The sequence below is a fragment of the Terrapene carolina genome, unplaced genomic scaffold, assembly GCF_002925995.2.
Source record: "Terrapene carolina triunguis isolate 2854851 unplaced genomic scaffold, T_m_triunguis-2.0 Scaffold715, whole genome shotgun sequence".
Lineage (NCBI taxonomy): Eukaryota > Metazoa > Chordata > Testudines > Emydidae > Terrapene > Terrapene triunguis.
Window position 1 is genome coordinate 280,819 of NW_020665066.1, and position 27,808 is coordinate 308,626.

Below are 27,808 nucleotides of genomic sequence, written 5' to 3' on the forward strand. Positions count from 1 at the left end.
GGCACCATTACTTGCCACAGATGCAAAGCTATAGAGGAATGGGCCAGGGAGGGATGCTCATTATCCTCCTTAAAGCCTTAGAGATAAATTTGAAGTGGCATTAACTCACGTGGTCTCCTTCACTCTGGAAAATAAAGGAGGCTTTTGGGGAAGCATTGGCTTCTATTAGCTCTGGCAGCATGACTGCAATGGAGCTGCTAGGAAGCGCAGCAGAAGGGCTCAGAGATAGTGTGAAGGCACAGGGTTTCTGTGCAAAGGGAGCTGGAATTGTGCAGATCCTCTGGAGTCCATGCAGATCCTTTGGGAAGGGTCTGAGGAATCTGCAGGGAACCACTGCTTGTTTTAGGCAGGTGGGATAGGTGAGTGATCCCTGCCCCCCAGTGGAATGATTCTAGGAAAACTCAGTAATAGAATTTTTGCAAGGTTTTCACTCATCTCAGCCCTGCCTCCCATGACTATTTCTGTAGGTCCAGGCCTTGGTGTGTAACTATTTAACCATAAACATGGAATTTTAACCTCTTTGGACTTTTGTGTTTATCCCATGTATAATCTGTACAAAATAAACAATTTCCTTTTAGAATAAATTATTTTCCATTGGGTTAAATGGAGCCTTGGTGAGACTCAAGATAAATCAATCCAAAAGAAAATAATTTCAGGCCTAGTGCTACACAAAATATCCTCCAAGCCTTGTGAGCCTTGCAAGTTGCAGAAAACTGTAGTTCATAGAAATCCAGTGTATTCAGAGAAAGGATGAACCTAGTGTGATGGAGTACAATGCCACATTGAAAAATCTCAGTTCTGTGGTACCACACTGCAGAGTCATTTTGAGTTAGGTCTGATCTAAACAGAATTTTTGCACTAGTATAACTCATGTCAATTAGGGGCATGATTTATGTTTAAACTAACAGTTATACTGGCATAAAGGTACCTTATTCTGGTATAGCTTATTCTCCTCTTGGTATGGGAATAGGCTATAGCAGTAGAACTGCATCCGCACCAGGGGGAACGTACTGCTTTAATCATACCAGTGTCGTTAAAGCAGTACACCTTTTGTGTTTAGACAACCCCTTAGAGAGAATTCCCCATAACTTCTCCCAGACCTAGGGAACTTCAATGCCACAGGCACAAAGGAAACAGGAGGGAATCCATGACTAGGCTGATGTAACTTTCCTATGCAGCCACTTAATCATTTAAAAAAAAATTAAAATAGCTAAATTAACCACTCGCCTCCACCAGCAATGGTATGGAAGGCCTCTTGTGACTGATGTTGTACTGTCTCTTTCATCCTTCTTTTTTCTTCCTCAAATATAATATTTTCTCCCTCACATTTTAGATCTTCAGACCTTTCACTGCTCTTCCTTGCTGAGCTTCAGAACTGAACTGAAAACCAGAGACAACCAATACCTTCCACTTGCAGGCCAGTTAGAAATTTCCCTAACTGATAGTGACAAGGCAGAGAGGGACCCAGCCCCGTGTTGAGGCATCAGGGGACTATGGCAAAGTATAAACTGACTTCAGCCACTTTTATTCCAAGTGTCCCCACACAGATTTGTACCAAAATAACGAAACTGATTTTAATTCACCCCTTTTGTTATTTTGGTGCAAGTATGAGTGAGGCCTGAGAGTCAAAAGCACCAGAGGCAGAACTCTGCCAGATCAAGCAGAATAAGACAGAGGAAAAATAATTTTTATTTTGGTTCTAGAAAGCATTTTTCATATTCTGTGTAGTCCTGAGTGCAAACATATTGATAATATTAGCGATCCTACAGGCTTACATTACAGTTGTTATATTCAACATGAGTTCATACCTAACTTTGGATAATTAGAAATTTATCAAGTAATTGTGCCCTGATAATTCTTTCAAAGACTTAAATCTCTCTCCCGGCCAATGGGAGCTGCGGTAAACAGTGGCCCGGCCCGCACTGCTTGCTGCAGCTCCCATTGGCTGGGAATGGCGAACTGCGGCTACTGGGAGCTGCGAGCGGCCGTACCTGCGGACGCTCCAGATAAACAAAGCATCTCGTGGCCTGCCAGGGGCTTACCTTGAACGAGCCGCGAACCAAGTTTGGGAACCACTGCATTAAAAGGAAGGGAAGCATGCATTTTTAGCTGTTTTTAATGGGACACATGGTTTACATGCAGGTTTTGTATTGGTATAACTAATATCTGTTTTGGGAAAAAGTTAATCACACTATCTCCCCTTCCTATTTGTTCTGCTCCTCTGTCTTCCCCTGCACACACTTCTATGCTGCCTGGTCTCCTTTTCCTCTTCTCTTCTGAACATTCCACACACTTGCCTGGTTTTCCTCTCCTACTATACATCCCTGTTATTAGGTTTCCTTCTCTGCTGCACACGCTGACCAGCCACTTAATCTTTTTCTACTCTTGCTTTCCTGGACATGTTGTCTGACGTGCTGCTCTTGTCAGTCCCCTGCCACCTCTGGCTTTGCAGCTCCAATTCTACTGGTGCATCAAATCCCCGAGGGCCACGCTAGTTTATTTTCCTCCTATTTAGCTGCCATCCCTGGTAAAGGTAGCTAGGAGAAAGGGTCCTCCTTGTCTCCAGTTGCATTTTCAGATCTCCAGCCTCTTCACACAATGCACAATATTGGGGGTGTTCCTAAGGGAGGGGATGTAGGGCAGTAGCTGGGGACTCCCTATGTTCTGGCTATTCCTGACTGCTGGACTGGCCCAAATTAGGGCAGCCTTCAGGCTACTTCAATCTGCATTAGGGGCCAAAATGGCCCTAGCTGCTCCGAGACCAGGAGAGGTGCAAAGGTGATGTAAAGTCATTTCTCCTTGAGCCCTCTGTTGTGCTTAACTCAGGAAGAGGGATAACCTGATCTTCTTGTGTTTCAACCCTGATTTACAAGGACCAATTGTAAGGGTGAAAATCATTCACTTTCCATGCATATTCTGCCCTTGGCATCTCTGATCAGATTGTAAACAAAGCTCTGCATTCCCAATTTTGATGATGGTTTTCATGACCTAGAGCAGTGGTTCTCAAACCTTTTGTATTGGTGACCCCTTTTACACAGCAAGCCTCTGAGTGTGACCCTCCTTATAAATTAAAAACGGGGGTTTTAATTTAATTTTTATTTAACAGGGGCTTGGTCCCGTCAATACCCACATATGGCCATGCTCAGGGGTGACAGCCCCATGGAGCTGACAGCTTGCGACCCCCTGAGGTGTCATGACCCCCAATTTGAAAACCCCTGACATAGAGGCTTCAAACTGGAATCAGAATCACCAATTCTTTTTCACATAGACCACAAAACCACCATCTGACTGTAACAATTTTCAGTCACCAGTAGCTACGGTCAAATCAAAATCAGTGACCTAGAGATTAAAGTCTTCGTTATCCCATTACAAATCCCCTGAGCCAACAAGACCGCATTTTAATTGATTCATGGTCTTAAAACAAAACAAAAAACAATAATGCAGGCCTTTTCACGGAGTTTAAAGTAACGGCCCTGAAAGATATGCTTCAGGGATCCATATTTTAGCACCTCCTGATTATTGTACATATTTAACCAGTTATTAGTTAACGTATTAAAAACTTTTCAGTCAACGGAACATTGCTTACACCAATGCTGAAATTGAGCCAATCTCTTTAATAAATTGTACCTAGCAGTTCTAATGTACATTATTAGTTAGATAATCTGCTCCAGTGAAATCTAATGCTATGTTAGGAGACGCATAGGCATATAGTGCCCCCTACTCCAGGGTAGTCGTTATGGCCTAGAAAAAGAGGGAATGGCCAAACCATTGCTGTGCTTTGTCTGTTTCATGAATTAAAGGCTTCAAATCAAGATTGGATGTATTTTTTAAAAGATATGCACTAGTTCCTCCACAAGATACATGGCTCAGTGCAGGAGTGGTGGGTAAATTCCTATAGCCTGTGCTATTATGAAGGTCAGACCAGACCATCATATTGGTCCCTTCTGACCTTAAAAATCTATGAATAGTGTCCTGTCAAAACATGTACAGAATTCTTAACATTGGTGGAAGTTATGTCTGCACACAGAGAGGACAGAGAGAGGAACTATTTAAATGCTTTTTTGAAAGGGTGAACATATGCTGAACGCTGGCAAGATGCCCTTATTTCAGCATTCCTTTACTTTCTTGTGTCATTATGTTAGTTTGCTATTTGCTTTTGTTTTAATTCAACTTCCTTCCGATCTATTTTGAATCCTTACATGTTTGAGATCAATAGCACAGTTTCAGGATACTGAAGGGTTAGCCTACTTCTTTATGGGGTTAAGTCACACTCAGGTGAGTCCAAAAGCAATAGTTCCTTCTAGGTTGTCTCAACATGGCACTTGCCATTCTAGTAGTAATACTAAAGCCCCGACTTAAACTTACAAAACCAAGGAAGTTCAGAATTAAGACTGATACCGCCATTTTTTTTGTCCCATTGAGCCCAATTATTACAAACACACAGCATGTAGCATCTCTCATTAAAGAAGTGATATAAAGATGGGATATCTGGCCAGGTTTTCAATTTTCAATCAGTTTCCTTCTCTATTACCTTACATCTTGTGTAGTCATTTACAATATGCAAAGTGAGAGTGCCATGTGTGTAAAATGGAGTGACAGTGTTTTTTCAAGGTGCAAGCCAATGGAGAATTAGGCTGTATAGTGCATTCTATATACTTGTCAACACAACCAATGCATTGTAGAAAAATTTCTAATAAAGGCTGTAACAGCATGAAGTTAGATAATACCTTTATTTTGCCTTTACATTTCAAGAAAGAGAACTTGCGTCATGATTAAAATAAGATAGTCATGCTGACTGTTTCAAATTTCTGTTTTTGTATATTTTTTCCCCCTTTCATTATTCATACTAAACTCAAACCCTTTCTTTTCAAGAGCGTCCTCATAGATATGAGTATCTGAGAAATCAGGACAAAACAGAGAAGAAACAATAAAACATGAAAAGGATAAGTGCTCTTCATTCAGAAAAATCAAGAAGTCATAGTAAAAAGGTCAAAACTTCAAATGTTTCAGTCAAATTCCTTGACTATACAAACATTTAGAAATGCAAAAACAACTTCAAGGAATAATCATCATGAGAAATGAATTGGGATAAAAAAAACAGGGGCTAAAACTGATTTTATGATAAAAGATCATTAAACCTTTTCTCAGACTGCATTTTTGGAATAAAAAAAGTGTAGAGATTTAGCTAAATAATGCAGATGGGTGAAATTTCAGAAGCAGTTGGCTTTACCATGAGACAGCAATTTAGAACAATGAACAGCCTGTCAATTCTCCTTATTCACTTGGTTTTAGAAAGTGGCTAGTGCCGCCTATTATGGAGGCACCTTAAGCTGATCCTTACCACATAATATCAACAAACCCAAGCCAGACAGTTAGATTAGCGGCAAGACACCATCTGTTCATATTAATACATATAATCGAAGTCTAACACATTCACGGTAACATATTCAGGGATTTTTTTTTCTTTGTTCACACTTTGCCTTTGTCTGAGAAACATAAATGGAGTTCTGAACTACTGTGTGCCTGGCTCAGAGCTCCTCTGAAGACTCACAAGAGACAATGAATCAATGTGGAATACTATGGCAATCAAATATTAGGTGAAGCTATCGCTGCCCTTCCCACTTGTACTTTCACCAAGAAGAATGAATGGGTTGCCTTAACAAGCTTCGATCTTCCAAGAGCACAGCATCTGAGTGCATTTCTGAATCAAGATTGGCTGAAAATAACCTTACCTAGACTGCATCAAATGATTGGTATTGGTTTGAGACAACTGGCGAATAGGAGACAAATGATTAGTAGTACTATATGAATGTTCTAGTTCGACAGCTTATACAGTTGCCATTAAGTTCATTACTGTTCAGTCACATTGGTATCTTCCAGATGTGACTGTCCTCTTCATTCATTGCAAGAACAGAGAAAGCAAGACAGATAAGAGTAAAAACACCTCTAATGAATTGTCCCCAGGTTGAGAATGCATGCTCCCCTTTCCGAATGTCTAGGGCAGCTCATACAGCTAGCTCCTGAATGGTACATTAAGATCTGCTTCTGGTGTTCCTCTCCTAGCAAATTCCTGATGGAGAAGTGAGTTGTTGATTGACCACAGTCCACAACAAGTGTGCCTCAGGCTTGTATCTCTTGGCGAATTTTTCTTTGACACCCGCCATGAAGGAGAGCTACAAAATTAAGATCTTGGAGCAGAATCACTTTCTCTATATCACTAGATTGGACTAATCTAACAGTGACTCTGATTTAGTAGATGGATATATATGTACACATGAACATTTGTTTAAATCTTTAAAAAAAAAAAAAAAAAAAAAAAAAGGTCTGGGTGAGTTACCTGAATTGGGCAGGCCAATTGTGACTACTTAGCCTGTGATGCACATCAATCTTCAGGAGCGGAAGGGGATTGTAAGAAGGTGCACTTTTTTATTTTATTCAATTTAAATATAAAATTAAGAAGTACCTAATCTGATGCATTTTGGGAAAATATTAAATACAATCCATAGAAGCCAGCACGTCCAGCAACTTATTCCCCACATAATCAAAATTAGCCAGACAAAATAAATCATCCTACTCACAAACATCAACCCTTACTGCACTCCCCTCCAGTTAGATAGTTTAAGCATTCTTATTTCCGATAGAGAGAGGTCCAGCATATGGCTTGATAGACATTTTCATTCACAATTTTCTCTCTTTCACCCAGTCAAGATGTGTATGTGAACAAGGAGGAGGAACAAGAAATGATGCACATTTTTCTACTCTTCATTTGGTATTTGTGACGGTGTGCCCCATAAGGCTTTATGGAAATATGCTTATGAATGTATATATGACATAACTAGAATATGTTTTTTTGCTACATATGCCATGTAACATATGTATGTAAAGGTTATGATCTACTGAGTCTATTAAACCTAGTTGTATACACGTATCATTTTTGTACTTGAGGTTAGGAATATCGGCTGTATACTTGCTTGATAGCCTTAGTAAAGCATTTGGTCAGCTTCTTGAGAAAGGGGTGTGCAAATTAAGTGCCCCATCAAGAACCACTTAGGCCAACAATGAACTCGAAGATGCCAATCCACATCGGAGCCTTCCCAGGAATGTGGCTTGGCAGGTAAGACACTCAGTCATGCATGGACATGTGACTTGCCCATGTGACTCCAAAACTCCATCTTGGAGCTGGACTTTGCATAGAAGAGAGGAGGGGGTCTCCACCCACAAGAGAAAGTCTACTTAAACCCCTGGGAGACTCCTCCATTTGGTCTTCAGCTGGCTAAAGAGATAGTCTCTCCACCCCCAAGACTACCTGAAAGAGACTGGAACAAAGGACAGTAACTACAGGGGGTATGAGTGATTGCTGGACCCAGACTAGAAGGAGACTAGTCTGTAAAAGGAAACTTACTGGAACTGGTGAGGTTTTTATCTGTACTCAGTTGTCTTACTGTATTAGACTCAGACTTGCGTGTTCTATTTTAATTTACTTGGTAATTCACTTTGTTCTGTCTGTTACTACTTGGAACCACTTAAACCCTACTTTCGGTATTTAATAAAATTACTTTTTACTTATTAATTAACCCAGAGTATGTATTAATACCTGTGTGTGTGGGGGGGAAAACAGCTGTGCATCTCTCTCTATCAGTGTTATAGAGGGCGAACAATTTATGAGTTTACCCTGTATAAGCGTTATACAGGGTAAAACGGATTTATTTGGGGTTTAGACCCCATTGGGAGTTGGGCATCTGAGTGTTAAAGACAGGAACACTTCTGTAAGTTGCTTTCAGTGAAGTCTGCAGCTTTGGGGCACGTGTTTCAGACCGTGGGTCTGTGTTGAAGCTGACAGGCGTGTCTGGCTCAGCAAGACAGGGTGCTGGGGTCCTAAGCTGCCAGGGCAGGAAAGCAGGGGCAGAAGTAGCCTTGGCACATCAGTTGGCAGGTCCCAAAGGGGTTTCTATGATCCAACCCGTCACAAGTATTATCCCCTTTTTCTTTGTAAATCACCACATCCATATTTTATGTTTTCAAAAGAACTGGTCTTACTGCATTATTTATCACAGGAATTTATCCACAAAAGAAGTTATTATTATGTGTTTTTATGGTACCTAGTGCACTTGGGTTCTAACCTGGTTGTTGCTTTTAGACATTACCACAATATTAAAACAATAGTAAGATATAAATGGAATTTAAAATTAAAATCTAATTGCACTCAAGAAATTATTTCCTTATTAGGCAAAATTTAAACTTTTAGTTGTTATTCCTGATTTTCATTGTTTATCCTTTATTTTAAGTGCTGTGTCCTATATTTATTAGGCTTTTGGCAACTTGAAAGGTTCTTATTTTTCCAGTTAGAGAAGATCTTCTGTTGAATGTATTTTACATTTCGATATTGCTGGGTATAAAGCGTGAATGCTGGTGCCTCGCATAATTCTCCTTTTATACCATTCTTCAGAATTGGCATATACAATCAAACATGAAAAATAATTTTTGGTTTACATAATAAGGGGTTGGGAGGAAGAGGAAAATTTTAATAGCACTGGCTGATTTACCACATTTCATGAACTTGATTAAAAAGGAAAAAAGACTTAAAAGCGCAAGGTTCTTAGTGACAGTTACATAAGGAGATTAAAGAACATTTCTGACTGGATTCTTTCCTCAGATCATAATAAGAGGGCTTGTTGCAGCAGTATGACCAAGAATGTGTTTTCTTACCTGAAGCCCAACACTGTCTGCTTGTCCACCTTTAATTAGTTGGGAGATAAAGAGGCCACAAGTAAATTCCAGTCCTCCTCGCACACTTATTCCAAGCCCTTCAGGATGCAAACGATCCAGTCTTACTTCCTTCAGCTTTCTGTAAACGTATTAATGTATCGTAATGAACAACATCATAACAAGTTGTGACAACTGAAGCTTCATTTTAAGCATTTTTAGTTACTGCTTAAAATATTTTCAGCTGTCAAGCTTAGACTTGAAAAGAGAATATGTGACTAATATTTTCAACAGACACATTTCAGTCCAAACAATAAATTTAGTCCCCAAAGAACTACATCGAAGACAACTTCAGTGTCTGTGATAGGATGCACAGGATATAGATATTTTATTCATCAAAACGTGGCTGAATAAATTACTTTTCAATCAAGAATTCCTGCTTGTGTTCATGTGACCTACATTGTTCTACACTAGTGGGTCTCAAACTTTTCTACTGGCGACCCCTTTCACACAGCAAGACTCTGCAACCCACCTAATAAATTAAACACACTTTTAAATATATTTAACACCATTATAAATGCTGGAGGCAAGTGGGGTTTGGGGTGGAGGTTGACAGCTCATGACCCCCCATGTAATAACCTCGCGACCCCCTGAGGGGTCCCGACCCCCAGTTTGAGAACCCCTGTTCTACACGTACCTTGATCGTTTAGGCGTCAGCTGATCATATTCCACCTGATGTTTTAATGGGATAAGGGGACGGATGGCGTCAAACAGCGGCAATCTACTTGGTTCATTAATCACAAGCTTTAGGTCCCCTACCAGTACTGGGAGATTCATGGATCTATAAAAATACATTGAGAAAACAGGACTAGGTGATCAAAATACTAACAAGATTATATTTTCTGTTTGTAACTCATACTAAAACTGGATTTTGTGTGTGTGTGTGTGTGTGTGTGTGTGAGTGAGAGAGAGAGATTTGTTTAAAAGGTTCTTTATGTAGTTCAAGGCCAATCATAAGCAAGGGATATATTTTTCCTATATCATTTAAAAATAAAACTAGCGTAAAGATATTTTTCTAATTCAAGTAAACTCATGTCCACATTGTCTATGTAATTCTTTAATCCACAAATGATTTGTCAATACTGTAAGGAAGACATCTTTATTTAGTTTTATTCTCAGAAATACCAACAGTAGACCTATGTAAATCTTTGGTCATGACATTCAAAACCAGGTAAACTTTTTCACCAGGTTTTAGATTTTATTTCAAGTCTGAAACTCTGCCCATATTTGCAAACCTTTTTAGTGAACCTGGGCCATGTTTTCAGCAAACTTCTTCTCTCCATGGATTCAGGAGATAGATGTATAGTTGCAATCCCCAAAAGCCACATGGAACAGAGTGGTTGCAGCGAAGTATGTTTGAATTTCCAGCTCATTTGAACTCAAAACAAAGTGAAATTCAGTGGTGGTGAAATCACATAAACCAACTATATAAATACAGTTGGAACCAGCATGAACAGAAAACTGCTTATTTTCTTTGAGTTCTACCTAAGAGTCCTTATTACTAACTTTATCAATTTTGAGACATAGTCATAGGGCCAGATTATGTTGTCATGTCAAACCAGTGTGAATCTGGAACAATTCCATTGGCTTGAATGGAGCACAATAGACAACAGAACTTGGCCCATATCTGCCTATTCACTGTAAGGTATCTATCATCACAGCATTTAGGTACCCTGCATATTACTTTTCTTGATGTGCATGTAACCCATTAATATTAATAGAAACTAATACACATCATAATGAGATTATATCCCCAAATATTTAAACTTATTTGAAAAGAGTATTCAGAGTAAAACAAATCCTAGCTGTTGGCCACAATATGTATTTATCTTATCTTTTTTGCTACTGTACTTCCTAAGAAATAAAAAAGTTAAGATCATTCAATAAACCTCAATAGCAGCATTTGATAGTTTACTTAAAACTCAGTACAATTTCTGAACTTGTGGGGAAAAGTTAATGTGGGGGATATTTATTAATTTTGTAACTGTAAGGAAGTTTTAAATAATTAACAGCTACAGTTTCATACTGGTTTCACAAGCAACAGGCAATGCTTTATGAATGGAGAAGCAATTAGACAGACCTCAGTGAAACTGAATCGGATACGCAGCTGAGGCCATACAAAACGGTAGCTCAGTACAAAGACACATGGAAATTTGGAAACTTCTACATTTCACTCCACTAAGATGCTATTAATTAAGATATGAATGGAAACAATGTCCATCAGAACTATTCAGCTATGAAGTGTGGAAAAAATATTCTCATCTTCTTTAAGAAACAAACAGTGGCCCAGATGCCGATCTCAGTTGCACTGACGTTAATGCACAGTAATTCCATTGATTTACACAGGTGTAACTGGAATGAATAATTGACCTGATATCTTGTAACTGATGTTTTTGTCGTTTTGTTATAGAAAAACAAAACGCTGCAATGTGCAGGGCAAAGATTTCCAGGTTGAATTTATTAATAGTCTTTCTGCTAAAACAGTCCAAAGTATTTTTGCATGTTGGAGAGAGTTATAAAAAGAGTGAATCTAAAAATCAAATAAAATAAGCAAACTGACTGGTCAAACAATTTTGCTCTTTCCTATAAAAAATGCTCATTATTTTTTCCTATTATAAACTATCAAGTTTCCATTTATTTATGTAACTGGTAAGTCATCACAAACAAAATAACTTTATGATCAAACTTAAAACCATGCTCATTTTTTATGTACTGAATTGCAGAAGTATATGACTTTTTAAAATAAAACTAGGAATTATTACTTCAGCTAGTTTTCTACAGACTACATTTAAGATTATTGTTTAAATTAGATTTTAGCTGTTTAATCTTTAAATAAAAAATGCAGTGGATCTATAACTGCTTTTAAAAGTCTGGAGTTAGAGCTTACTGGTGGTACATCCGTAGCACATCATAAAGGTAATCCTTCTCCGCTTCATTGTCAATAAGCAAGTCAACCTGAAAATACAAGAACATCATTGTAATTCTATGACTAAATAGCCACAAATGTTGAAAGTATAAGACATTCACAAATTCCTGAGCAAAGGGACAATGATTTCAATGGGAAAAGTCATCCAATACACAAATAAGATCTTTGAAAGGCAATATTACTTCAGAATTTGAAACCTAAGGCAACGCAGATTTTTTTTTTTTTTAAATACTAACGGATTGACTACCATGACCAAAACTTGTCACCGCAGATTTTGAAAGCTAGCATTCAATTTAGTACAGCATGCTGTAATATCACAAGCTTATCTTACCTTATAACGACTGTATTGTTGAATAAATATTTTCAGAAACCTTTTTGGCCATTCATTAATATAGCACATGCTTTCACAACCAGAAACGTCACAATCAAGATAACTATACTATATGTTAAGTGGCTTTAAAGTTCTGATTTTCGCATCTCTCATATACTGTTAGGTAAACTACCCACTAGCCTAGATTCTTCCTCTTGGCTCTGGTACTCTGACAGAGCTGGCTGCTCGCTATTCATTACTTCCTCACTCTGTAACAGTGCATTCACTTAAACTAGTGTCAGATTACAAGGCTTCCACTTTGCTACCTGCACTAAAATAAAATTAAAAAAGTTCAGATCTGTCACAAGCCAATTTCTGCCATCTGTGAGACCCATGAAAACCCACTGGCCTCCGTTGCAACAGCAGATTACATCACAAAAATTTTGCTTTTAGACAAGATTAATGTTTATGAAAACATAATTTACATCTAAGGTAAAGTTACTGTGACAAAAAGTCCAAGGACAAATGTGAATGTTTAAGCATATTCCTTTTATTCTAGGTTTACAATATCGTTGCATTACATTTTAAGTTAAATGAATGCTTCACATTGCATTATAAATCTCTTCCTGCCCTCCAAAACCAGCATGATTCCATATATAATTGATTGTCTGTGACTTTTCCCCCCTGCAACAAAACACTTACTACACAATTAAAAGTTAGACACTTATGCACAGGGCAAGATTGTTTGACTGATAGTATAAATGAGCAAATTGTAACAGTGAACTTCAGAATCCAGGAAAGAAAATGTGTGTAAAAATCTAATAATATGGTTGCACTCATAACTTGGTGATATACAATGAGCCAAATTCTCCATTGATCAACGGACCTCCAAGGGTTTTCACATTGGGTGTAAATACAACACAAAATCTGGTACAATGGATCTAAGCACTGCTTCTAGCTAAGGTGCCACAGAAGGGTGCTTAAGAATCTTGAGAAATATGTCCAAACCACTAATAAATTCTCCCTACAGACCTCAGACCCAAAACAGCAACCCTTCTCCCTGTGTGACTGGAGGACAGACCCTATAAAAATGGTACACCACTTACACAATATGCTGTGCATCAAGGGTAGGCTTGGAAAGATTGTTAGTAAATGTCAATTTCATCGTACACACAAACTGAGTAAAATATATTTCCAGGGACAATAATAGAAATTTACAGATAGGCAAAGAAAGAAAAATGCTGGTTACTAGAGTTTGATTTAAGGATATTTATTTTGTATATTTTGACTTGCGGTGTTGAGTTTTCCTAGTTTTCAGTAGTGGGAGGGAAGAACACAGTGTCTAAATCTTGCCGTTTCTTCTAACACAACATCCAGCCTTTTCTCTCTGTCCATTCCACCAAAATTCTCATCAAAACCTTCATCATTTCATGACTTGATGACCACTACCTCCTCCTCTCTGGCCTTGACAAAGGCACGCTTGACAAAAAGGTACTCCAGTCCATTCAAAATGCTGCTTCTAGGATCATTTTCTTGGCCTGTTGCTCTGACTGTGTCCCATGACCCCTCCCAATCTACAACCCTCCACTGGCTTTCACTTTTGCACTGAAAACATACACCACTTTTTCTTCATCTTAAGATTTTCATGGCTGGGGCCTGCCCTACCTTAATGATCCATTCTGGCCTTCAATCTATGAAACTCTACCTATAAACTCTAAACCCTCCCAACAATACCAGCCTGTAGTGCCTGCTCATCAAATTTTCCCCTCCAACACCTTTGTGCTCTGTCACATACTACTTCTTATGCATGGAAGAAACTCCCCATAAAAATCTGCAAAGCCACCCCTGGTATCATCTTTAAAATTTCTCTCTCCTGTGATATCTACAGAACACTTGATGAAAACTAGGCAGCTTGTGTGCTGCAACTGCAGTGTTTTCCATTCAACATTACCATTTTTCAGCAGCTTTGTCTCCCCCACTCATTGGACTGTTGTATCCATCTGTTGTCTCTTGTCTTGTCATTTGCTTATGTTGTAAGCTCTTTGTAACAGCCACTCTTTTGTTACATGTGCACTTTGCCTATCACAATGGGTCCCTGTTAGGGACTCTTCCCAAAATGGGATTTAGCCTAATAACACAAAATATCAGCATTTTATACAAATCTAATCCTTGAGAAATAAAAACATGGAAGACACTTGAGAGGAGGAATAGGGATATACCGTTCCATAGATTTTAAGGCCAGAAGGATCCACTATGATCATCTACGCTGACTTCCTGCATAACACAGGCAATATAATTTCACCCAGAGATTCCTGCATCAAACCCATAACTTCTGGTTGAGCTACAGCATTTTTTTTTTAAAGAAAAATCCAAGACTTCAAGCGATGAAGAATTCACCACAGCCATTAAGTGAGGTGCTGCAATGGTTAATTACTCTCACTCTTAAAAATCTGTTCCTTATTTCTCATCTGAACTTGTCTAGCTTCAGCTTCGGTCCGTTGGCTCTTGTTATGTCTTTGTCTGTTAACTTAAAGAGCCCTCTACTGACAGAAACCTCTTCTCCATGTAGGTATTATAAACTATGATGAAGCCTCCACCCTAACAGTCTCTTTGATAAACTAAAGAGATTGACCTTTAGCCTCCTGCTATACAATCACTTTTTCCAGAATTCAAATAATTCCTTTAATTCTTTTCTGAATCCTTTCCAATTGGCCAATATTCTTTTTAAAAAGTGTGGACACCACAACTGGGCATGGCATCCCACGAACGGTGTCCCTGATGCTATATCCAGTGGTAATAACACTTCCCACTTTTCTACTTCTACTAGATAGTCCCCTGATTATATGTCCAAGGATAGCACCTGCTCTCTTATAGCCACCACATTGCATTACAAGCTCATATTCAGCTGGTTACCCACCATAACCTTTATTCATTTTCTGAGTCACTGCTTTGAAAAATACAGTCCCCTAACATGTGACCTAAATTTTAGGTTCCTAGATATTTGACCTAGCATTAGCTGTATTAAAAACATATGTTGTTCAAGTAAATCCAGTTTACCACGTGATCTAGACCAGTGGTTCTCAAACTAGGGCCCGTGCCGCTTTCTGCAGCCCCCATTGGCCTGGAGTGGCGAACCATGGCCAGTGGGAGCCGCGATCGGCCGAACCTGCAGACGTGGATGGTAAACAAACCGGCCCGGCCCGCCAGGGGCTTTCCCTGAACAAGCAGCAGCCCTAGTTTGAGAACCACCGATCTAGACCTCTCTGCAGAACTGAGCTGCCTCCTTCACCAAGTTTTGTCATCTGCAAACTTTACCAGCAATGATTTTATGTTTTCTTCTAGATTGAGAAATATATTGAATAGCATTGGGCCAAGAACAAATTCTGACAAGAAACGATGTAGGGATATTAAAGAAGGTACTAACAGTGGTTCCCCCAAGTGACAGTGACCCCCCAATAATTTGTCCCCCACACTTTAAAATCCAACAGTTTCACCAAGTACAAAAATCTCTTGGGTCTTCTGTTAAAACTTGTAAGCTACTGTCTGTAGAAACCATTGATTGTATCTATCCTGTGAAAGATACTTTATTACTATGTAAAACTTACAAACAAGTTAATTGACTTTGTTCTTGAAGTAACTGATACAATGTAAACAAACACTATAAGCCGTTAAGTGACTTTCACTTCATTGTAATAGCAACGGCTCCTAGGACAGACCCCCACCCTCTGTGATTAAAGGGCCAGGAGTCTCAAATGAATTAGCACACACCCCGAAAGTGGTGGAGACAGTAAATTAAAATATGGTTAAGATATGGAATGTATGCTGATGAATGCTTGATATACATGAATGGTTAAGGAGGTGCCACCCTAGAAAGGGAGTATCCATCGGCCGAAGAATGTGTCAAGTGGATGACCAGACAACCCCCGGAGGGTAAACTGGGATCCACCCCATCACCTGGAAGGATGAAAAACACAAACTTTGGACAGTTTGGAGCCACCAGGAATGTGCCCAGGAATGTGTCCAGGAATGTGCCATCTGCTGATTGAGTCAGCAACAGCAGAATGAAACAGCTCCCATAGACTAAGGCCTGGTCTACACTAGGCTTTTATGTCGACTTTAGCGCCGTTATATCGAATTAACCCTGCACCCGTCCACACCAGGAAGCCATTTAGTTCGACATAAAGCTCTCTTTAAATCGATTTCTGTAATCCTCCCCAACGAGAGGATTAGCGCTAAATTCGACATGGCCATATCGAATTAGGCTAGGTGTGGATGGAAATCGACGGTAATAGCTCCGGGAGCTATCCCACAGTGCACCACTCTGTTGACGCTCTGGACAGCAGTCCGAGCTCGGATGCTCTGACCAGCCACACCCCCGGGAAAATTTGAATTCATTTTCATTTTCCTGTCTGGGCAGTTTGAATCTCAGTTCCTCTTTGGACATCGAGGGGAGCTCAGCAGCAGTGGCAACTATGCAGAGCTCTCCAGCAGAGATGGCCGTGCAATCTAATAGAAAGAGGGCCCCAGCATGGACTGATCGGGAAGTCTTGGATCTCATCGCAGTGTGGGGCGATGAGTCCGTGCTTTCAGAGCTGCGCTCCAAAAGAAGGAATGCTAAGATCTACGAGAAGATCTCCAAAGCCATGGCAGAGAGAGGCTACAGCCGGGATGCAACGCAGTGCCGCGTGAAAATCAAGGAGCTGAGACAAGGCTACCAAAAAACCAAAGAGGCTAACGGACGCTCCGGATCCCAGCCCCACACATCCCGTTTCTACGAGGCACTGCATTCCATCCTGGGAGCGGCCGCCACCACTACCCCACCCCTGACCGTGGACTCCGAGGATGGGATCATGTCCGCGGCCGGTTCCTCGTCGGACATGACAGCGGACGGGGAAGATGAAGAAGGAGATGAGGAGGACGAGGCAGTCGACAGCGCTGGCACCGCTGATTTCCCCGACAGCCAGGAGCTCTTCATCACCCTTACCGAGATCCCCTACCAACCGTCCCCATCCCTTACCCCGGACACAGAATCAGGGGAAGGATCAAGCAGTAAGTGCTGTAAACATGTAAACATTTATTTAAAACAGAACGGTAATATTTATACTATTAACAATGTACATTTATAAAAGTTCTGTAAACTAGTAAAAAAATAATCAGGTACAAAACAGGAATATTTACAAAGGTAACAAATGGGTTTTCATGATTTCTCTGTCTTGGGCTCTTCTCAATTTAGTCCCAAGTGTTTTAAAAAATTTTCACAATGTCCGTTACTCCATGATTCCCAGGCCCAAGACGCTCCACTCCATAGTCCCAGTGCACCTACGCGAAAATCCGGTCAATGTGGCCGGGGATCGACGAGAAATCCTCGTAGGAGAACTCCTCGTAGGTCTCGTGGAGGTAGAGCTCAAGCCTGTTGATCAGGTTCCGGGGTAGGGCGATCTTAGTGGGCCCTCCGTGGTAGCAGACATGCCCCCTCCACGCCACAATCAAGTACTCCGGGATCATGGCCCGACATAGCATGGCGGCATACGGCCCCGGTTTCTGCATGCTTTCCCGCAGCATGCGTTCTCTCTGGGTGTCCGGGATCCTCAGGAGGGTGATGTCGCTCATGACGCCCTGCTTTGAATTAGGGAGGGGAATGTTAGTATTGGGACTGCTTTACAGCCACGCGGTGGAGGGAGAGGGGCAGCATACAGGGATCTTTCCCTGGGACAGCCGCGAGGGGGTGGGACAGGGGCAGAGTTGATGCTGTCCTGATTGCTGGCAGCAGAGACTGGCATTGCTTTCAATGTGAAAGGAGGCCAGTGCTACTGCTGGAGTTTTAAGCAGCCACAAGTCTGCGGCTTACCATTATTGCCCGCTCCAGAAGTTCAGGTCTCCAGCCACAGTTCTCTGAACAGTCCAAGACCTCCGCAAGTCCACAGGCACTGAAGGCGACGGCCGAAAATTCGACCTTGTCCTGAGTGCGCATGTGAGAGGTGCAGTGCATGGTCTTGTTCACAGAGAAAGACTAGGTTCTTTGTATACAATTTCATTTATCTGTCTCAGGAATTCACTCCCTTTTTACAATTCACACAGACACATCTGCGACTGTCTCCCAACCCAGCCTGTCAGCACACTCCCAGAGGCTAGCGCAGATTAGGCGGAGGAAGAAGAAGACGCGTGAAGACATGTTCTCAGAACTAATGGACTGCTCCCGAGCCCAGGCAGCCCAGCAGAGACAGTGGAGGGAGAACTTGTCACAAATGCACCGAGCAGTCATGGAACGGGAGGAGAGGTGGCGTCAGGAGGACCAACAGGCTACTGAAAAGCTGCTTGGACTAATGAGGGAGCAAACGGACACGCTCCGGCGCCTTGTGGATGTTCTGCAAGACCGGAGGCAGGAGGACAGAGCCCCGCTGCAGTCTATCTGTAACCGCCCTCACCCGCCACCAAGTCCCACACCACCCTCACCCAAACTCCAAAGAAGGAGGGGCGGCAAGGGCCGTTAAAACTTTCAGTCAACCCCTGCAGACTGCTCTAGCACTAGAAGGCTGACATTCCCCAAAATTTCATAAGTCCTTTCCCACCCACCTCACAGAAGCCCCCGTCCAAGTTTCACACCCCACGTTTCATGTCTGGTTCGCAATAAAATGTTTGTTTCTGTCCATTACTGTTTCAGTCAGGTTCTTTTGAGGGAGAGTCTGTCTGGAGGGGGGGAAGGGGCTTGGTAATTGGGCAGGACAGTGACCTTTAGCAGGGTACAGAGGCGGTGTCAGGTCCAGCATCAGGACACATACACAGTGCAGTCACTGGTTACCCTGGTCAGTCTGGGAGGTGTTTTTCATGTTCTCCATTGAAATAACCAGTCCACCAGTGCGGAGCCTGTCATTCCGGGAGTTTAGAAGCATCATTTGCATCAGAACACTGAACCCGCCCCCCGCCACAGTCTGCGTCCCCGGTTTAAAATATTCCCGCGAAAACAGCAATACAGACAACGCTGTTCATTAACAAAATCGAAATGATTTTATTTTTTGGGAAGGGGAAGGGGGTGAAGGGGGTATGTAACTGGAGAGGATAGTCAAAATGAACTGGGTAAAGAAACGGGGGCAGGTTCAGCTTCTCTGTCCACAAACTGAAAAGTCACTGGTTGCCCTGCTCACTCAGGAACCTAGCTTTCAAAGCCTCCCGGATGCACAGGGCGTCCCGCTGGGATCTTCTAATGGCCCGGCTGTCTGGCTGGACGTAATCAGCAGCCAGGCTATTTGCCTCTAGCTCCCACCCCGCCATAAAGGTCTCCCCCTTGCTCTCACATAGATTGTGGAGCACACAGCAAGCTGCAATAACGATGGGGATATTGGTTTCACTGAGATCACAGCGAGTGAGTAAGCTTCTCCATCTCCCTTTGAGACGGCCAAAAGCACACTCCACCACCATTCTGCACTTGCTGAGACGGTAGTTGAACAGTTCTTTTTCTGTGTCCAGGGCGCCAGTATAGGGCTTCATGAGCCAGGGCATTAGCGGGTAGGCTGGGTCCCCGAGGATGACTGTAGGCATCTCCACATCCCCAAGAGTTATTTTGTGGTCTGGGAAGTAAATACCTTCCTGCAGCCGTCTAAACAGACCAGAGTTCCTGAACACGCGAGCGTCATGAACCTTGCCCGGCCATCCGACGTAGATGTTTGTAAACCGTCCCCGATGGTCCACCAGTGCTTGCAGCACCATTGAAAGTAGCCCTTTCTATTGATGTACTGGCTGGCCTGGTGGTCCGGTCCCAGGATAGGGATGTGAGTCCCATCGATAGCCCCACCGCAGTTTGGGAATCCCATCGCGGCAAAGCCATCTATGATGACCTGCGCGTTTCCCAGGGTCACTACCTTTGGGAGCAGTACCTTCACGATTGCCTTGGCTACTTGCATGACAACAACCCCCACGGTAGATTTGCCCACACCAAAGTGGTTCGCGACTGACCGGTAGCTGTCCGGCGTTGCAAGCTTCCAGAGGGCTATGGCCACTCGCTTCTGGACAGTGAGGGCTGCTCGCATGCGGGTGTCCTTGCGCTTCAGGGCAGGGGACAGCAACTCACAAAGTTCGAGGAAAGTCCCCTTCCGCATGCGAAAGTTTCGCAGCCACTGGGATTCATCCCAGACCTGAAGCACTATACGGTCCCACCAGTCCGTGCTTGTTTCCCGGGCCCAGAATCGCCGTTCAACAAAATCCACATGCCCCATTGCCACCGTGATGTCCTGGGCGCTGGGGCTCGTGGTTTCTGACAGCTCTGTGCCACTCTCCGACTTCAGGCTCTCACGGCGGTGCCGTAGCCTCCTCGCCCGATTTCTCTGCATCTGCCTCAGGGAAAGGTGTATGATAAGCTGCGAGGTGTTGAGAACGGCCACAAGTGCAGCGATGGTCGCAGCGTGATCCATGATCGCAGTGCTGTGGCGTCCGCGCTGTCACTGACCAGAAAAGTGCGCGAACTGATTTCCCGCCGGCGCTTTCATGGAGGGAGGGAGGGCGTTAGTGACGGACGGATGACGACAAATTTTTTTTACCCAGAAGGCATTGGCGGCTCGACCCAGAATTCCGATGGGCAGCGGGGACTGCGGGAACTGTGGGATAGCTGCCCACAGTGCACCGCTTCCAATATCGACGCTCGCCCCGTTAGTGTGGACTCACAAAGTCGAATTACTGTCCTTAGTGTGTCCTTAGTGTGGACACACACGTTCGACTTTGCAATATCGATTCCACATATTCGATTTAAGTAAAATCGAATTACCCTCGTAGTGTAGACATACCCTAACATAGGAATTAATTCCTATAAGAATGGACTCTCAAGACTGATGACTTTGAGTCTCTGGTTCTGCTGCCAACCTCCAGGAGCATCAGGTGCACCTGACACAGACTCGGCTCCATCCTCATGACCAAGATACATGGCCAGTAACTTGGCATGAGCAACTATAGGTAACTATAACACCTATACAGAACTTGAATGAATGATTGTGTGAATGAATATATATATAATGTGTGTGTGTGTGTGTGTATATAAGGAATAAGTAGTGATAGAAATAAGTAGTCAAACAACGTTGTTTACTTTTATCTTTTGCTTTATCATTATATTCACAATAAATGTGGCATCTTTGCCTTATCCCTCTTAATAAGATCCTGCTGGTTTTTATTCTATTGGTATAACAACGACCCCACTGGATGATGATTCCCCATTTCCTTTAATTTCTTATGATTTGTTATATGAAACATTGTCATTTATATGGGTTAATAGACCTTATGGGCCACATTCTAATCTCACTTAACCCAGTTTTACACTGTTGAAACTCTGCTGATTTATGGTAATGATTAACATCAGTGTGAGTGAGATAAATCAGATCTTTTGGTTTAATTGTGTACCAGATGGCAAGATATTGTATATTTTGACTGATTCCAATAGATTATACTTCAACTGCATTAATATGGGTAATAAAGAGATGCTTGAATGCTAAAGGTGATGCAGAATCAAAAGAAAACAGCAACTATTTTTCTGACTTGCCCAGTACTACAAAAATTAAAGAAAACTGTAGTTCTGCTGTTGGTTCTTTAAATGTCAGACTATTGTGGATGGTTGATTGCTTTTTGGCTTAGGTACAGCATATCTGCTCTAAATCTGTTAAGAACATTAAATAGATTATTTGCTTTTATTTGTTGCTGTAAAATAACATTTTATTGCAAACAAAAACAGACATAAGAAGCAGCAAAAGACAACATCAGCCTTAAAAAAAAAACGTTTAGGAAAAGATCCCACTCACACACTTAAGGCTATACTGTCTGGCCATACAGATTTTGCTACATACAGTTTTTAATCTTTTTACTACCCTAATTCCCACACATCATGTTTTCACTGACGGTCATGGATTTTGCATGCTCACAAAGAATCTCCTTCTACTTCAATGGAGAAAGAAACACTACATGTTCATCTTCCTCAGTACGGTGTTCAACTCAGACTTCCCCCACAATCACACAACACAGACTGCATACTTGTGCACATCTATCTACCCTGCATATTTGCTAATGTTGCTGAGATTGTAATTAATGTTTTCTATTACGTATATTGTAAGGGAGATTAGTATGTTTCCTTATCTGTTGGAGGTAAAAGATGTGAAGACTATAAGTGGAAAATGTATTGTGTGGGTGTTAGGTCATGGTGAAGAGATGTCCCATAAATTGACATTTCCTTGCTTTTAAGAACATAAGAATGGCCATACTGGGTCAGACCAAAGCTCCATCCAACCCAGTATCCTGTCCTCCGACAGCGGTCAATGCTAGGTGCCCCAGAGGGAATGAACAGAACAGGTAATCATCAAGTGATCCATCCCCTGTCACCCATTGCCAGCTTGTGGCAAACAGAGGCCAGGGACACCATCCCAGCCCATCCTGGCTAATAGCCATTGATGGACCTATCCTCCATGAATTTATCTAGTTCTTTTTTGAACCCTGTTATGGTCTTGGCCTTCACAACATCCTCTGGCAAAGAGTTCCACAGGTTGACTGTTTGTTGTGTGAAGAAATACTTCTTTTTGTTTGTTTTAAACCTGCTGCCTATTAATTTCATTTGGGGATTCCTAGTTTTTGTGTTGTAAGAAGGAGTAAATAACACTTCCTTATTTACTTCCTCCACACCAGTCATGATATTATAGACCTCTATCATATCCCCCCTTAGTTGTTTCTTTTCCAAGATGAAAAGTCCCAATTTTATTAATCTCCCTTCATGTGGAAGCTGTTCCATATCCCAAATAATTTTGTTGCCCTTTTCTGAACCCTTTTCAATTCCAATACAACTTTTTGAGATGGGGCGACCACATCTGCATGCAGTATTCAAGATGTGGGCGTACCATGGATTTATAGAGGCAATATGATAGATATATGCTGTCTTATTATCTATCCCTTTCTTAATGATTCCCAATATTCTGTTCGCTTTTTTGACTGTCACTGCACATTGAATGGATGTTTTCAATGAACTATCCACAATGACTCCAAGAGCTCTTTCTTGAGTGGTAACAGCTAATTTAGACCCCATCATTTTATATGTATAGTTGGGATTATGTTTTCCAATGTGCATTACTTTGCATTTATCAACATTGAATTTCATCTGCCATTTTGTTGCCCAGTCACCCAGTTTTGAGAGATCCTTTTGTAGCTCTTCGCAGTCTGCCTGGGACTTAACTATATTGAGTTGTTTTGTATCATCATCTGCAAATTTTGCCACCTCACTTTATACCCCCTTTTCCAGATGATTCATGAATATTTGAATAGAACTGGTCCCCATACAGACCCATGGAGGACACCACTATTTACCTCTCTTCACTCTGAAAACTGACTATTTATTCCTACCCTTTGTTTCCTAACTTTTAGCCAGTTGCCAATCCACGAGAGGAGGTTTTTCATTGGGTAGCATTCCGGCCACCCCGCCCCACCCCTTTTTTTTAATTTTCTTTTCTTTTCTTGGGCAGTTGCACTCTCGGAGGTTGGGGCAGCAAAAAACCTAGAGCCAGCCCTGGTAGGATGTCACACTTACTCAACCTATAGTATTTATTGATATAAGAATTAGCTCAGTGAAAACCAGTGCAGTCAACAAACCCAACCAAACAACATGTCAGGGTGCATAAGGAAAATACTGAAAATGTTATAATGTCATTGTATAAATCAATTTATTTATATGCTTACCCTATCTCAAAAGGATATAGCAGATATAGAAGGCATTCAGAGACAGATGACAAAACCTAAGGCATGGAAAAACTTCCATATGAAAAGAGATTGGACAGATTGGAACTGGTTAACTTACTTAGGAGTCCAAGTCAGAGATTTAGGACAGAGTTATAGAGAATAATGAATAATACAGAGAAGATCAGCTGAGTACTTCAATTTACACCCTTAAAATACTGTACAAAAAACAAGAAGGAATTCCATGCAATTAAAAAGGAAGCAAATTTAAAACTGATAAAAGAAAACACTGTTGTCACATTGCATAATTAATCAGTGGAACTTGCTACCACAAGATATCACTGAGGCCAAAAACCTGTAGGATTAAAGAGTATAGGACGTTTATATGGATAAAGAGAACATCCACAGTTACATTAGATGCTAAAAAAACAAAAGGAATATAAACCCTTGTATTTCAGGGAATAGGCCAACCTCTGGCGGGCATCAGGAAAAAACTTCCCCTAGGAGCAAGTTGTTCCATAATTGTCCATTATTGGAGTTTCTTTCCTCAGAAGCATCTAGTACTGACCACTGTCAGAGACAGGATTTTTGACCATTGGTATAATTCATTCTAGCAATTCCTGTTACTATCAGTGCAGGCATTACAGGTTTAAAAATCAAATGCATTATTAGTAGAGTGATGCAGAGGCAAAAAGATACTTTATGAAAGTATGAATACGCCATGGCTTATGCAAATTTGTCTTTCTCCTAAATGAACTTCAATAAATGCACCATTAAATCTAGAAGGGATGCAAACAAACCAATAATGAACAGTGTGACATTTTCTGCCCTTTCTAAATTCTGACAAACTGGAAAACAAATAAATTCTAAGGAGTCTTGGTACAATGAACATCTGTGGCCTGGTTGTTTAACATAAGTTACTTAGAACTGCCCTTTGCATAAGGATATATATGAGCTATTACTTGAAGGGTCAAATGTCACAGGATCACATGTCTTAGAGTTTATATTACCTTGCTGCTGTTACAGAGAATGCTTTGAAAACTAAATGCAGACACTTTCACTAAGAAATAAAACATTATTGACAGAGTCACAAAATAGGGTCCATTAATATGGAGATACCATACACTCATTATTTCAGGGAATACTTACTACAGTTGTGTAATTTTGAATCCTAGGATACAACTAAGTAAATAATTTCCTTGTGGATTGTTTTCACACTATTTAAATCCATGACATTTCTTTGCTTTTAATTTACAATATTAATAAAATTTATCACTCACAAAATAATTTAATTATATGTGCATTGTAATCTGATATTCAGCTGAGATTTTTTTATTCTGTAGAAAAAAGATTATGAAAAATATCAGAGATATGTGATCTCAAGAACTGTAATGCAACTGAAATACAGTATAATTAAACTTTCAAGGCATACTGCAGGGTCCATTTGTTTCCCCTGGCCTTTGAGAAGAGTTAGAGGAGACTGAAGCACTAGGCAATATGTTGGGATATAGTTTATACTTAGAGCTTCTGCCTGGTAGAAAGGAAGAACTGATTAACATTACAAAATCAATTACAAATGTCATTTAATTGATAGGAGACACAGAACCTGTGTAAGGGCATATTTTAACTCAAAAGAATAAATATTTGAAGTTATGGATTCAAAACAGATTAAAATTAATATTACTGCATCACTAAAACCATGTGGTTAAACAGTTTAAGCAAGAGGCCTTATCCTGAAACTCTTTATTTAGGTGGGTAGTCGTTACTCTCACATTCATCCTAGTTACTTTCACGGAAGTACGTTGAGAGTAAAGATTACTTGCATGAATATTTGTTAGCAGAACTGGACCCAGGATGATTTATAAATTATTGCCAACATGAAAGGGAATAGGTCCAAGGTCCAAGACCATAATTATTGCCTCAGAGACACAGGGTCTATCAGATCTGTTGCCGAACCCAACCCAGAGTTAGAGACAATGATGGTTAGCAAGGCAGACATTTGATTAGACATTTGTAATCATTTGGATATTTTAATATCAAAACATATTCAGAGCCTTAATTTATGTTTCCCTATAGGTGCTTCTTCTGGATCCGGCTACCTCAATCTAGCCAATTTATTTATGAAAGCCTTTATTACAATTTTATATTTAATACATAAAATACATGTATCCTCTCTTAAAAAGCCACAGAGGGGAACTGCAAAAATCAGATGCCGGACAGAGAAGATCTTTAAAGGTTGGACTGCATTGGAAACTTGAAGACTCAATTTCTCAAAAACAGACCTTTGCACACACCGTTATGGGCCTCACTGAATGAACATTTGCGTGGGTAGATTACAACCTTACATGTCATGCAAATTGGGTTGCTAGATATATGAAGAATATTTGCACATGATTGCACATGGCCGACTGGACACATAAAAGTAAGACCAAACAGAATTCCTCTTCATCACTGGCCATTAATGCTGGTTACTGCAAATGGTGATTATTTGGCCTTGAGCTTTCGGGCCTGGGTTTACTTTCCCCATTGTGAACTGGCTAGTATTGATTTGATTTGACTCAGATGGAAGAAACAAAACAGCTTTTGTTTAATAAACCCAGCCCTGCCAACTCTCACTTCTTCCAAGGGACACTTATTTTTTCTGAAGGGTTTTTAAAATCAACTTTAAAAAAGTCTTCTCTTCTTTTGAGGGAGTATGTTGTGTGTTTTTTTCAGTGACATTTATCAAATTAACGGTAGAGTTCTTGTTTGTTTTACACCGCCCCGGTTTGGGAGCCCTGTAATCCAGGTCAAATTCAAGAGATGGAAGATGGAGCCAGCCAACTTGTCCGGCAAGTTTCAATCAAGCCATCAACTTTCTGTGCCTTGAACTAGAAGCCCTGCCCGGGAGTGAAGTCCCAGTTCTCCCGGGAGAGGTTTTCTCCCCAGGGCTCAGGGAGAAAAGCTTTGTTCTGCAACAGGCACTTCACGTTCACCCCCTTCCCCAGGATCCGGGTTAATTGATACCAAGAGTCCATAGTCCCAGCAAAATGTCTCCTCGCCTCTCCCAGCGAGCGGCAGCCACCGAGCCGGGCAGTGTGGTGAGAAAGTTGCCGATTGCAAAGGGCAGAGCGGGGCTGCAGCGCGCTGCTCTCTTACCTTGTGCCTGAACTCCCTGGCTACCTTCCGCTCCATGACAATGGGAGGCCCCGAGGCTGCGGCTTTCCTCGGGCTTGTTTCCTGCTCACGGGCAGCTGCTCCGGCGGCTCCGCCTGGTCCCCGGCAGAGAGGCGAGGGGTGCAGAGCCCAGGCCGTGCGCTAGAGGGAGCGGCGCGGCTCTGCTTGAAGGGCTGGGTGCGGCGCCAGGGCACCTGCAGCTCAGCAGGGTGCTCCCCACTTTCAGTCCCCTCTCCACCGCCAGTTCCTCCTGGCTCGCCTCCGCTTCTATTTCGTCTCCCTCCTCTCCTGCAGGTAACCACTGACACACTCAAGAATCAGAGCGAAGGAGCAGAGATAGCCCCGACAAACACATAGCTGCTGAAGCTCAGCTCAGCTCCCCTCCTCCCCTTTTAACCCATTTTTGTAACTCTTTTCCTTTTCCCAGGCTAGGGGAGTCACCGACTCTACTTGCTCCCTTGCAGCTGCTTGTTGCAAATTGGTCACTGCCCTATGGTCAGCACCAATAATTTAACAAAACACGAATCGGGCTCCCAAAACCGTGATATTGACTTACAAATCATGAGTTTTCTTTAAAAAGAAAAAAAAACATTTTGAAAGGGGCTTTTTTTGGGGGGGGGGAAGCTGGTGGGAAAGGGGTGTGGGGATTTGAACCTTTAGGGTACACTCAGCCAGATTTTCAAGCATTTCTCTGCATCCATGACAGCATTGCCAACTCTCAGGATTTGATCACAAGTCTTGTAATATTTGGTGTTTTTCTTAAAGCCCTAGGTGAATACTCAAGACGTTTCAGCTTTCATAAAAAACAAGAAGTTTTTAGCCTTTGTACTTATAAAGAAAAACTTGAATACCTGAAGCTCAAACGCTCCAGCACCAGAAGGCAAATAAAAGAGAACCCAAAGTTTTTTGTTTGTTTCTTAGGGCTGCATTGATTCATGATTTCTGAATGCTTGGGGTTGTCAGTA

The 27,808-nt window shown here is 41.6% G+C and overlaps 1 protein-coding gene across 5 annotated transcripts in view; it reads right to left on the reverse strand.

Moving 5' to 3' along the window:
- USH1C (USH1 protein network component harmonin) overlaps positions 1-27,167 on the reverse strand; it is a 108,191-nt gene extending 81,024 nt beyond the window's left edge. For all 5 annotated transcript variants that reach the window (XR_002908240.3, XM_024202368.3, XM_024202372.3 and 2 more), the window contains exons 1-4: positions 26,826-27,167; positions 11,651-11,718; positions 9,401-9,544; positions 8,707-8,845 (exon numbers count right to left, since the gene is read on the reverse strand). Coding sequence is in view for 4 of the 5 variants with exons in the window: in XM_024202368.3 (XP_024058136.2) it covers positions 8,707-8,845; positions 9,401-9,544; positions 11,651-11,718; positions 26,826-26,861 (387 nt within the window). In the remaining variant the exon portion in view is untranslated. The remainder of the gene's footprint in view (positions 1-8,706; positions 8,846-9,400; positions 9,545-11,650; positions 11,719-26,825) is intronic.
- Between the last annotated feature and the right edge of the window lie 641 nt (positions 27,168-27,808).